This window comes from Eubalaena glacialis, chromosome 2, assembly GCF_028564815.1.
Source record: "Eubalaena glacialis isolate mEubGla1 chromosome 2, mEubGla1.1.hap2.+ XY, whole genome shotgun sequence".
Classification (NCBI taxonomy): Eukaryota; Metazoa; Chordata; class Mammalia; order Artiodactyla; family Balaenidae; genus Eubalaena; species Eubalaena glacialis.
Window position 1 is genome coordinate 51628792 of NC_083717.1, and position 12338 is coordinate 51641129.

Below are 12338 nucleotides of genomic sequence, written 5' to 3' on the forward strand. Positions count from 1 at the left end.
CTGCAAGGAACTAGCTCTGTGCAAATACCCCCGAGTGAGGAAATGAACACTACCTTGCGTGTTTCCAGGGAGCTCAAATTTTATGAACTTTCTTCTCTACTAATAATCATGCTTTGAGTAAGGTTCAAGTTACAAGTTCAAATAACTGCAGCAGTATCCAGCCCACAGTCCCCCATATTTCCCATGAGAAGTGTTAAGTGTTTTGCAGAAACCTTGGTGAAATTTGCATTTTACATTCTCTGCCTCTGTATGACCTGTTGGGGATGACTTGTCAGTAGATTCTCGACTGACTTCTAGGATTGCCTCTTCTAATTCTGAGCACTCACAAATCGTTTGATAAGCCAATCTGGAATCTTTCCTACAAACAATATTAATATCCTAAGTCTAAACTGTATGCCATTTGTCTCATTTCCCTCTTGCATGACAGCATTTGCCTATTTTAGTCTTTAGCACCCCCTGCTTTCCCTCATTGCTCCTCCACGGTTATCAAAGCTGTTGGTGTTCTCATTTGCAAACAAGCTCTCTCAATCTGGGCCTAGAGAGCCCAAATAATGTGAAGCACCTGGTTGATCTCTCATCACCTCCTCCATTATCTGGGTCTTCAGTTCCTACTGGTACAAGGTGTAGTGTACAACCTCTAAAGGGGTGTATGAAAACTGGGTGGGACTCGCTGGGCAGTCCAGTCATGACGAGTGTGCCCAGTGATAAAGGCAACTGAGTTACCAAAGCCAGCGTCCCTCAGGTCTGGCTCTTCAAAACACAACGTGACCTTGGCCTTCAAAAGAGGTATCTTTACAACCCTCTGCAAATCTGCAAGTTTGAAAGTAGGATCACTTTGGGGGGCTCTTTAACTTTCTTTCCACTTTGGTAACCAGCCCTCATGGTTTTCTTTCCTGAGCCATTTTTCACAAGAAAATGAATTTTGTAATCACCATGCAGGAGTTGTTATATACACAACAAGGACCAGAGAATAAGAAGTTCTGAAAACCAATGCCAGGCAATCGCCAGGCTTAAGCCCCCAAGGCAGACAGGCTTCCAGGCCCAAGTGATTCAATTTCATGTTGCAGCCAGAAGTGACCAGGGTCCTGGACTTCAGGGCTCACTCTAAACTCTCATATTCCAGAAGTTTCCACATAACATTTGGGGGCTGCAGACCTTGGGTAATATCAGCAAATGTGGAAAGAGAAAACAATGTCTTTGGTATTAGATACAAAAACAATCAAAAGGCTGACTTGCCCACTGTGTAATTCTACCAACGGGGCAACCCTGGGATGGACTCTGCACACGCAGGTCACTGGCAGCGAGGCTGGGAAGAAGTCGCCCTTAGGAAAAGCACAGACACTCACACATCGGCTTCTGCCTCCAAACTGAGAATAAAAACTGAAAGGGAGACTGGAGGGGGCAAGACAGGAATGCCAGGATTTCAAGGCCTTAGGCCAAGGACCTCAGCTGCCCTTTGGGGATGTCAAAGACGACCGCTTTGGGGGCTTTTCAGGAGTGTTTGACATTTTTGTTCAGTGTTTCAGTCCTGTTACGTCCTTCCATCTTTTTCATGGAAACCCCCCATCTCACACGCAAACCAAATTCTGCTTGACCAGCGTGTTCCCAAACAGGTCTGTCGATATCCATGAGTTTGACCTTCTGGAATTTAGCCAAAAATTTACCAGATTTTATGATACATCAAGTTAAATGTTTAGACTAGAGTGGGGTCTCTTTTAACAAGTAGTATGTACCAACCATGACTACAAGGAAAGCTGGTCTCCAAGCTGTAGAGGAAGCTGAGTGGAAACACAGCATCGACTCTGGAAGCCCGCTGAAGACTAGTCAGCGGCTGCTGGCACTGTATGGGTGGTAAATGAAGCACAAGTGAAAAGGGACCACAGAAAAGATTCCAAAGCCACGGCAAGAAAGTTATTCTAAAAACTCCCCCATAGACCAAAATCTTAAAAATGAAAAAAAAATAAGGTTTTTCCCTTCAACTCCATATATACAAATCTATGTTTATATGTGTACACACACGCACACACACACAGGTACAATATATAGCTAGAAGCAAGCACTGCACTAAGATGGGGCCGGCGGAAAGGGCTACCGCTTCGACATGCTTTAACCATTCTTCTCAAAGTATCACGTGCACAGGAATCACCCAGCTGGGCTTGGACCCTGCATTTCTAACAGGCTCCCAGGTGACAAGATGCTGGGACTGCCCTCTGAAGAGCAAGGTGCTGATGCAGTTGTAGTTAGTTTGTTTTTCCAGTCTGTCCCTGGTGCAGCTCCACACATGGGGCTGCCTCACTCTCTGCCAGATTCTGAATGGGGCATGGGATGAGGGAGTTCCAGGTGATAACCGTCAAGTCAGTAAGAACAGTTCAGGTTGGGGTGGCTGGAGGGGGGAACAGGAAAGGAGAGGGGTTCTGGGAGCTTGCTCTGCTGAGTAAGCCAAGCTTTACATGGACCAGGCAGCCAGCAGCAAGCCGACCGCCTTTTTCTTCATGGTAGCTCTCTCTTGCCGCCGGAGCAGTTTCTGCCCCTCCTTGGTGACGGCAGAGCACAGGCCACAAAGATGCATAGTTAATCCCGGTGCTCCCCCCACCACAGAGCCACCAACGCGGCCCACCACAGGTTTGTTAGGTGTCATTTACCCAGTAAGCACGTGATCCTGCCTGGAAGGCTCCTCTGACCAGAAACCAATCTGCGTGTGCCTTGCAGTCATCGGCAGGCCACCTGTCATTTGGTCCTCAGTCTGAAGCTGTCCCGTGGCAGGCGTCCTATTGGACTCACCAGGTCCTTGGTGTGAGTTTCACTTGGAGATCCACTGCTGTTTCTCTGCCCGCTTCTCTTTAACAACTTACCTGGTTATAAGCTAGCTACACCATGGCCCTGGTGTAGGCACAGGTTCACCCCCCTGCCCAAGTAACACTTCAGCCCCCACGTCACGGGGCCCAGCTTCTCCAGTGGCTGCCAGCCCCGCGCCAGCATCAGCCTCTCCGGGGACTTTGGCAACCCCAAGATTTGTCCCAGCTCAGTTCAGAACTGACCAAGCCATCTTCTTCTCATTCTCTCTTTGCTCCTGATAATAGTGTCCGTGAATCACCAGGCTCACTTCACACCTGCCCCTTCTTCAACACCACAGAAGCGCGGTTGTGGTTAACAAGAGGACGCCTTTGTCATGCTTCCAGTGACTCTTGGGGAAACTTAACAACCTCCCACATTCTATATCTATCTAGTTATTTATGTTTTCTCCAAGAGAGGCCATTCCCAGATCCTCATGCAGGCCCCTGGCAACTACGCAGGCCCCTGTGCTCTGTTTTGACGTCAGGAACAAAGTACATGATTTCATGGCTTCCCTGGACCCCTCAAGCCCCTCTGCCGGTCCTGTCTGCCACCACCATCATCTGGCAAAACTACCACCTCCGGGCAAGGTGGGAGCATGCCCTCTGTGCCTAAAAATGGATTAGGAGAGGAGGGCTCTTTCCCAGAATGTGCCATTGACTGGGCTGGTGGCAAAGTTCCCAGGGACTCAGAGATGTGCAACTACCCTCAGGTCTTTGGAATTTTCCATCAGCAGTGGGCAGTGGATGAATAAGGATTTCAGGCATGAAACCAAATACCTTGGGAGAATGTGGGCATGTGTAAGCCACAACAAAATACCATAAACTGGGTGGCTTATCAACAACAGAAATTTATTTCTCACAGTTGTAGAGGCTGGAAGTCCAAGATCAAGGTGCCAGCATGGTGGGGTTCTAGTGAAGGCCCTTTCCTGGGTTGCAGAGGCTGCCTTCTCGTTGTTTCCTCACATGGCTGAAAGAGAGCTAGTTAGCTCTCCGGCCTCTTCTTCCAAGGGCACTAATCCCATTCATGAGGGCTCCACCCTCTTGAGCTAATTACTGCTCAAAGGTCCCACCTCCACGTACCATCACTCTGGGGATTAGATTTCAGCATATGAATTTTGAGGGACACAAACATTCCATCTATAACAGAGCACTCCATCTGTGGAGAAATTTGCATCTTATCACACCTCTGCCACCTCCCACAGTACTTACAAAACCCCAGTCATGTAAGCAAAAACTGTCTTTCCCAGTAAGGGTGAGTAAATCCAGTTACCAGAAGAGCCACATGGGGAGGGCTTGGCCTCAGCACGAGATCAGTTCAGTTGCATAAAAGGCACCACGCCACAGGAAAGAGAGGCCGTCTGCAAAATGAGGCTGAGATGACTTTGGACATCCCTTCCAGCTCTGAGAACCAGGAGAAAAGCTACTTAAGAGGAGCTGCCAGAAGCTCTGGTAATCTAACGAGAAAATTGGATCTCGTCTAATTCCTGGAATAGTCTGTAATGTAAAGAAGTTCTGAGGGGATTTCAAAATTTGGTTCTTCAGCCAAACTCAATTCACACACCCCCTCATCCCCACTCCCCGCTCCCGCCCTGCCATCTCCTCAAACACCATCTCGAACGACATCATTTCAGGTAAGGAAATCCACCAATAATTAAGGGCAAAGAATTCCTGGGGTAGAGACAAACATCCACACAGCTTGTGTAACCTTTCCTATCACAGTAACAAAACTCTGGGAGCAGCAGACATCCCAGATCCAGCTGGATTTCCCATCACGGCGATAACATCCAGCCAATAGCTGCTCAGACTGGCCACTCAGAATGCAGGTGGGAACACATCTGTCTGCTTGCTGAAGAGCTTTTAATGGTTTTCCCTTTGTTTGTCTTCCCTCCCAGGCCTGGCCTGGGCAGATTTGGGAAGACTGTGGTCAAGGTCCTCTTAAGAACAGTGGCCCTGGGCTTTCCAGTCAAATGGAGGAAGTGTTCTCTCCTCACATTCAATCCGAGTCAGGGGTAAGACTCCAAAGGAAATCACGATAATTTCCCTGCAACTCTTCTTAATGCTGGGCAATGAGAAATCGCTCCCTAAGGCAGAGAAGCCATTTAAACAGGGCCACCAGTGACAAAGTTCCCTGCTGTTCTGGACACTGCACCTCCCATTCAAAATCATTCATCTGGGAGGGACCAGAAGGATATTCTGCTTTTATTTGTCTGGGGTCGGGGCGGGGGATGGAGATAGGAGGAGAAAAAGGAAAGGCACAGCTGTTAGGAAGGACTCACTAAGGGCAACACGGAGCAGGGCTAAGAGATGCTGTGCCAGGTGCAGGCTCCACTGTGGCCACCCCGCAATCCTCCAGAAGTCACAAGTCATTCTAGCTCATCCAAGACTTGAGAAGGAGGGTGGCTTGTAAATTAATGTCAAAGACCTTACAATTTTCAGCAGCACATTTTTAAAAATAATAAGGAAAGTAAACGAGGCCTGGGTGTTTGATATGACTCTAGAATCTGGATAAGGCAGCCGAGCCAGGGATGCTCATACACCTAGGAAATGGCATTCAGAAATCACTCCAAGCACCTCCGCGTGAAACCCAAGAGCCCTAAACCCCACTGGCACCACCAATTAAGCTTCTGTCTGGGAGGGGAGCCTGCAGGAGGCCGTAGGAGCTGAGTAGGGATGGAGGGTAAGACCCAGAGAGCCAGGGAGGAGTCCGTCTGAAAACCCAGTGTGGGACTTGCTTGCCCTAGAAGCAGCCCTTCCTGTAGACCTGCTGGGCTGGAAGGGTCCACCCTTTCTGTTCTGCGAGAAAGGTTGACCCATACATGAACACAACTGCCCTAATTCCAAACTAGAACAAAAGCACCCTTGCTCTCCTCCTGGGATTTCTAACCGGTTATGACATTTGCAGAAATCCTCTCTCCGATGCACCTTCCTTATAAGGCCAGCCCATCTGACGTCTGTGCTGTGCCCGCCGGGTTACGCGCCCAGGCAGAGGACTTGGCAGGCTGCCCGGCCGCCCTCGGGGGCTACCTACCTGCTCACATCCTGCCCATGTGCACACCGCGTCCCCCTGTACCGTACCGGGCAGCTCATTCTTAACACAGATCACAGACAAATACTTCCCCTCTTCACAAATCTAGATAATGGCTTTCCTTACTTCCTGTTCTGGGATTGAGACAATTCCTTTCAGTTTGAATTGTGTTGACTCCAGTTATGAGAACATTTCCCCCAGAACAGCTGTCCCCTCCCTTTTCCTCCGCTCCCCAGACACCTGCCCACCCTCTGCCCATAAGCCACGATCCCCAGGAATCGGACTCTGTCCGTGTTCCATGCCGCACCCCAGGCTAGCGTGTTCCCAGGCACACTTCAAGAGGACATCTTTCCCACGTCCACTGCCCTGAACTCATTTGCACAGCGTCACGTTCTAGCCAGAAACATCCGGAGTGCCTGGATCTAGCTTTTGATGGGTATCTTTATTGGGGGATACCAAGCTTCACCTGTGACCTGCCTGGACCAGAGATCCCACTTGTTACTTCAGGGCATGAGGTGGCCACCCACCTGCCCTCTGTCCTCATAGGACTGAACAGGAGGACAGAGTCCCTCCTCCAAGTGACATCAGCCAGGGCAGTGCTTCCACAATGGTGGGCTTGGTTCCAGGGGGCGAGGGGCGTTTGTGTGGGTCTGAGAACCCAGCTGTGCACCACACACTGTTGCAACTGGGTCTGTCTATAACTAACTGCTTGTCTGCAGGTGCACAAGTGTCACCAAACACAGTTCCTGGTTGCCAGGGCATTTGTATTGTTAAACCTCAGTCCCATGTTTCTCTCCACTTGGGAGCGTCTATGTACTCGGTACCTCAGCCCCCTGTGGGCCCTGCCTGTCCCCCTCCTTCTGTTCCTCCCCTTCCATTTCCAGGTCTCCCAGGAGGTGTCAGGTGAGAGATGACAGGACTACGCTTGCCTGTGGTGGCAACTTTCAGGAAGGCTGGGCCTTTCCTCACTTGACTCACCAGCCGTGAGCATGACTGCCTGGTACAGCAGCAAGAAGCACGGAATTCAGGGTGACCTAGAGAGGGGCGAGCCGGAGCCAGGAGAGCAGGATCGTATCTAGCACCACAGCTCAACCCTGAGGGTGGCCTGGAGGGACAGGGTCAGGGAGCAAGAGATGGAAGCAGGAAGGTGGATGAGGTCGAAAGCAACAATAAAAGGTCTAGACCTCATGCTGGTGGCAGCTCCACCCTGGCTGCACCTGGCATCTCCTGGAGAGCTTCCGAGGTGCTCCCTCCCCCAGAGGGGGTGGTTTAACTCATCAGGCTGAGGCTTGGCCACAGGCACTTCCAAGTGCCTCAGGGGCTCCTCTCCTGAGGCTGGGCCCAGATGTCACATCTGCTGGGTTCCCAAGCTTCCATGAAGACAGCATTTTTCAGAGGCCACAGGCAGAGCCAGCTGACCAGAGGAGAGATAAATTCCAGAATGGAAAGACCCAAGAAAGGGCATATGGAAGTCAGGAAAAACCCCAGGAAGAGCAGGTAGGGAGAGGCCCAGCCCCCGTACAGGTAGTGAGGGCCTGAACATGGGGCATGGCTCTGGGGCCTGTCTGGAGCTGGAGAGGTCACATGGTTTGGACTGACTCTCCAGGCAGGTGTTGATCTGGCTCAGGCTTATCTAACAGAGCCTCCTAAATCCGACAGAAGCAGAGATTTATTTTCCGCAAGGGAAAGCTCTTTGTTTTTCTGAGTGGGTGGCCGAGTATGCATTAAGTGGAGTTCCTCCCCTCTCTCCCCACCCCACCTGGAAGCCCTGTGTTTAGACACCTCCCAGGCACTGTCTTACCTGATTGAGAAGCATGCTGGGTTTCCCCAGGCACCAAACAACCAGTTGAGACTTGGTTCTGTGTCCTCCTGGCCTCCAACTGCACTAGGGAGAGCTCTTGTCAATCAAATGTCTCCCCTGGGCCTTATCATGCTGTATTAGACCTACTTTCCCCAAAGCAAAAGGCACTCTAACCAATTTTCATAGAACCATTTACTTTCTTTCTTACACTATAAAAATTCCAAATCATAGCAAACAATATCCTCTAAAAACAATATCCTCTAAAAATCCAATAGACGTATTATGCACAGTCACTTTAATGCTATACTAACGTCACTACCTAAGCTCTCCTTGATCATTAGGGTGTCACTTGATTTTGTTTTTTATTTTTCTCATGGGCAGTCAGCGTGGACCTGAGCTTCTGAGGAGAGTTCTTCCCATGAGCAATCAGGGTTGAGTTTGCCTGAGAAAGACGAATGCTTCGAGCTCTCCCTCTTTCTCTCTAAAATCAAATAGTGATAAACATCTTGGACACTGAGGTCCACCACAAGGCATCCTGGTTTCTTGAGGGAAAAAACCTGGGCAGAGTTGGCCCAGCTGGGCTGCCTCCCCCATGTCACTGATTCCATCATAACCAAGAACAGCGGCAACTACGGCCCTCTAAAGTGAAAGAGGTCCATCGAAGACATCTTCTCATGCTCAGGACCATCGCTTTCTCATGGCCACTGTGGGATGAAGAAAGGCACAAAAACAGCCTCATTTTCCGCTGGGTTTCCCAAGCTACCACAACAAGACAGGGAGACAGGTGCCTTCCAAAGCTCACACTAGGTGAACCAAAAGGTGAGGGGCAGCTGCCTATCTGGCAGCCTTTCATGGGCAAGAAGGTAACTAAGGTCATAGGTGCTCATTTAAAAACCCCAAAGCTGCTGTCAGCAAGGCTGCCCCACAGACCCAGCTCATCCTCCAGGAAGGAACACAGAACAGCTCCTTCCCAGGGTCTCCTCCACGACTCCCATTGGGAATTGCAAATCCGTCAGTTCCTGTCTAAATCCATGGCTGGAGTCTTTTCTACCCTACTTCTTTACCAGGGTAGATCATCAGAAAGCTGCCAGTCTCACCCACAGTACTTGAGTTTCCTAGGGAAACCCCTGTTGAGGACACATTGGCTTTCTTCAGCCAGCTGTACCATGCCATTTTTTGCCCTCTCTGCCTAGGCTGCTGGCAAACTGAAAGTACCTTGGTTTTTGGATATATAACAAGCTCTCTTCTTTATTACCTATATTTTGTAATTTGGATCCTTATTTTAATGGCCCTGTTGCATGGGTATATTATCATACAAGTGATCCCAAATCATTTTAGGTAGAGACGAGAAAATTTTTTAAAGTAATACTAGCTTCCTAATCTATAAAGTAAAAGCTAATAATATCTGCCTCACAGGATTGATTCAATAATACAATGAATGCACAGCATCTAACATAGTACCTGGTACATAGCAGATGCTCAGTAAGTGAGATCTGATTTGACTTAAACATCATTACTTTATTGTTAACCTACGTCCAAAGCAGCATTATTGATGTTACCATGGGAAGAGTTTTTCATTTAATTTATAATTTAGAACTTATTTTACTGCAAATTGGATTGGAGCCAGTTCACAGCACCAAATAAATTATTTTTGAATTACAATATTTGAAATAAAACCATGCATACAAACAGATGCTAGAAAGAGGGAGAAAAATTCCAGTACTACAATGAGTTAAATGTTAAAAATGAGCCTTACACTTAGCTTTGTGTTTTCTGAAAGCCAGAGCAAAAATGAAATCATGTTAACTTACGCAACTCTCATCATCTGATAAATGGCATTTGTAGCTCCTACGGAAAGTGACTTTTTCTCCTAACATTGGGATCTGAGGGTAAGTGCTCACACTGCTCCTCACAGGAGGTATATTGAGTACGGAGCAGAAGGGCTGCACCCATGCATGCCCACGTGCAAAGGCACACACACCCACCCTTCGGAAGAGATCTTTACTTTTCAGTATTAAATGGTTAGGAACTGGAGGGTGAGCTCTCTGGGGATTTTCCAGGGTTACACAGAGGGGTGTTCTTTATTGTTTTCTAAAACTTTCACCAAGAAATTTTGTTGGAGAGCATGGACCAGTGGCTCAGGTCCACAGAGAATACCATCCATCCTATCTCAGTTCACACACACTTAAGAAACGTGGAGTTAAATTACTCCTCCCTATTCCAAAATATAGACAGTTTCCAGGTTCACATCTGTGAAGGAGCCTGGACAGTGGCTTTCCTGAGAGTGCAGGCTGGCCTCTACCTTCCCAAGCCTCCGCACAGCCTCTCTGGCTGCTCTGAGCCGGGTGACCAGAGGGGTCCGTGGATAGGGAGACTGTGGCTTCATCCTTGGGGGATCTGCTTCCCAACGCTTTCGAATAATCAGAGACAAGAGACTTCTCTGGGAAAACCATAATCGCCCAACTAGGGGTAGGACCAAATGCTACCAGGATTTATTGGCTTTGATTAACAATACGGTGTTTGTTTTTGCAGGTAATTAGAGTTCAGTAGCAAGCTATAAAGAGTCCTCCAAGAAATTCTAAACAGACTGTAGCTAAAGGCTACTGGAGTATGACTGAATCTAATCATTCATCTGCAGACCTCCCGTGTTAAGATGCCAGTGTTTGATCCAGCACAACCGCACAGATCAGGGAGGAACGGCGCTCTGTGTTCTTAATGCCCAAGGAGAAAAGGCAGCCCCTGTGTGCTCACATGCGGAGGTGACTGCTGCCATGGGATGCAGCAGTTCACATAAATATATCTCTTCAAAGGTCCGCACAACCTGCGCGTTGGGAAATGTTTTGACAACTCTGCATTCTCACAACTGTTAGGGAGTTGATTCCGCTGTACTGCGATGGGCTGGGTGGGGCATTTGATAGTGAGAAGATGTTTGCCAAAGCCATACTCATTTGTACTTTTCTTTCAGCAACCACTATTGGGTGGGGTTTTCTAGTTGTTTTTTGTTTTTAACAAATCTGAGATATGAATACAAATTTGATTACAAACAATTAAAAAAAAGTATTTTCTAGTAGTGTAGGCAAACTAGTATGGGCAAAGTGTTGTCACCAATATTTCTGAAATACTGTCAAGATGAAATAAATGTGTACGTAGAGATAACTACTTATCTTGCTTCTCTTGGCCAATAACATGTTATTTTCCCCTTAGTCCCAGGAAATACAAGATTATTTTCATTCTCTGTACTCACATCATGATAGCCAACAGGTACAGAAAAGTCAACAACAAACCCATCTACAGGAGTGAAAAAAATTAAAATGGGACCAGATAAACAAAACAAGGTAAAAACATCAAGCCACAGATATGGCTAATATTAGGGGAAAACAACTGCTTTTGTACTCCTTATTCATTGCCTCTACTCTTGCAGAAGCTTGAGTTCACCTTTAGGGTTCCAGGCATCTTACTATCTCGGGCACTGGGAAAACTTTACAATATATATTTTTCCCCAAGAACTAGATTTCCATTTAATTTTGTTCTCTTCTGTCCAATATAAATTTTTCCATTGTTTTGCATGCTTTGGCCTCCTCAATTTATTTATTTAAAGTTCTTAAGCAGTCATATCACAATGTTTCCTTCAGAGAAACATAAAACAGACACCTACTCCAGGAGAAAGAGTAAACCCTCGGGCCACAGTTTGAGAGTCAGCTGGTTTTCTGCCCCCTGAGACTTCCTGCAGGTGATCTCAGCCTTGGGCCAGCCATTCAACCCCTCGGACCTTCTTTTTCCTCATCTAAAAAAACCAGGAGGCTGCCTCGGATTCTCTCCACATCATCTTTGGGCTCTAAGGTTCTGTGGTTCTCTCCTCCTCAAGGGAAGAACTTCCATGTGCAAAGGCAATAGCTGATGATTCTTTAAACTAAGACACTGACATTCTACCTTCAGAAAGTTGGACTTTGTTTGAAACTGGCTGAAAAAAAACAACAACCCAGAAATTCAATAGCACAAAGATAAATCCCATTATTTGAACAGCATATTTAGAGTGAATCAAGATCATGCTGGTCCGGGAAAGGGGATACAACTCACGACAACACTGAGAAAATCTCTTCCCTTTACAGCGTGTGCTTTAAGAACAGACTTAAAGCAAACATCAAATGAGCATTTCAACTCTCAGAGACAGTCTGTTCTGTGATCTCTTGGGTTCCCTGAAGGGTTGGGACCCAGGCTTGCTGGCCTAGGTCCTTACTCTAGAGGAAGCAAAGGCATTCAGCAGCACTGTTTTAGAACTTCCAGAACTTGAGTGAAAAAAATATGTATTCAGAAAAGCATTTAAAAAGGCAGAACAATCCAGAGTCTGATACTTACTTGTGGCCCAGCTCATGAGCGATGGTAAAGGCCAAATTGAGGCCATTGTCTTCGGCAAGCACACATTTCCTCTTAGCACTGCACACACCTCCTAAGTAAGCAATTCCTGCAGCAGAGACACAAAACACATCCTCTTCAGAATGTGCGAGGCCCTGACCTCGCAGGGCAAATCTGCATGGTCAACATCACACATCATCAAGAGGGACAAACGGGGGCGAGGATGACCATGGGACTGGACCTGTCATTCCAGAGCTCATATGGAGACTGGCTGGTGTGTGATGCTTTTGTATTCGCCTAATAATAATAATAATAATAATAGTAA

The 12338-nt window shown here is 47.6% G+C and overlaps 1 protein-coding gene across 3 annotated transcripts in view; it reads right to left on the reverse strand.

Annotated features, from left to right (window-relative positions):
- The window catches only part of ADAMTS17 (ADAM metallopeptidase with thrombospondin type 1 motif 17), a 364035-nt gene that overhangs the window by 183458 nt on the left and 168239 nt on the right, over positions 1-12338 (reverse strand). For all 3 annotated transcript variants that reach the window (XR_009699355.1, XM_061179999.1, XM_061179998.1), the window contains exon 8: positions 12017-12122. Coding sequence is in view for 2 of the 3 variants with exons in the window: in XM_061179999.1 (XP_061035982.1) it covers positions 12017-12122 (106 nt within the window). In the remaining variant the exon portion in view is untranslated. The remainder of the gene's footprint in view (positions 1-12016; positions 12123-12338) is intronic.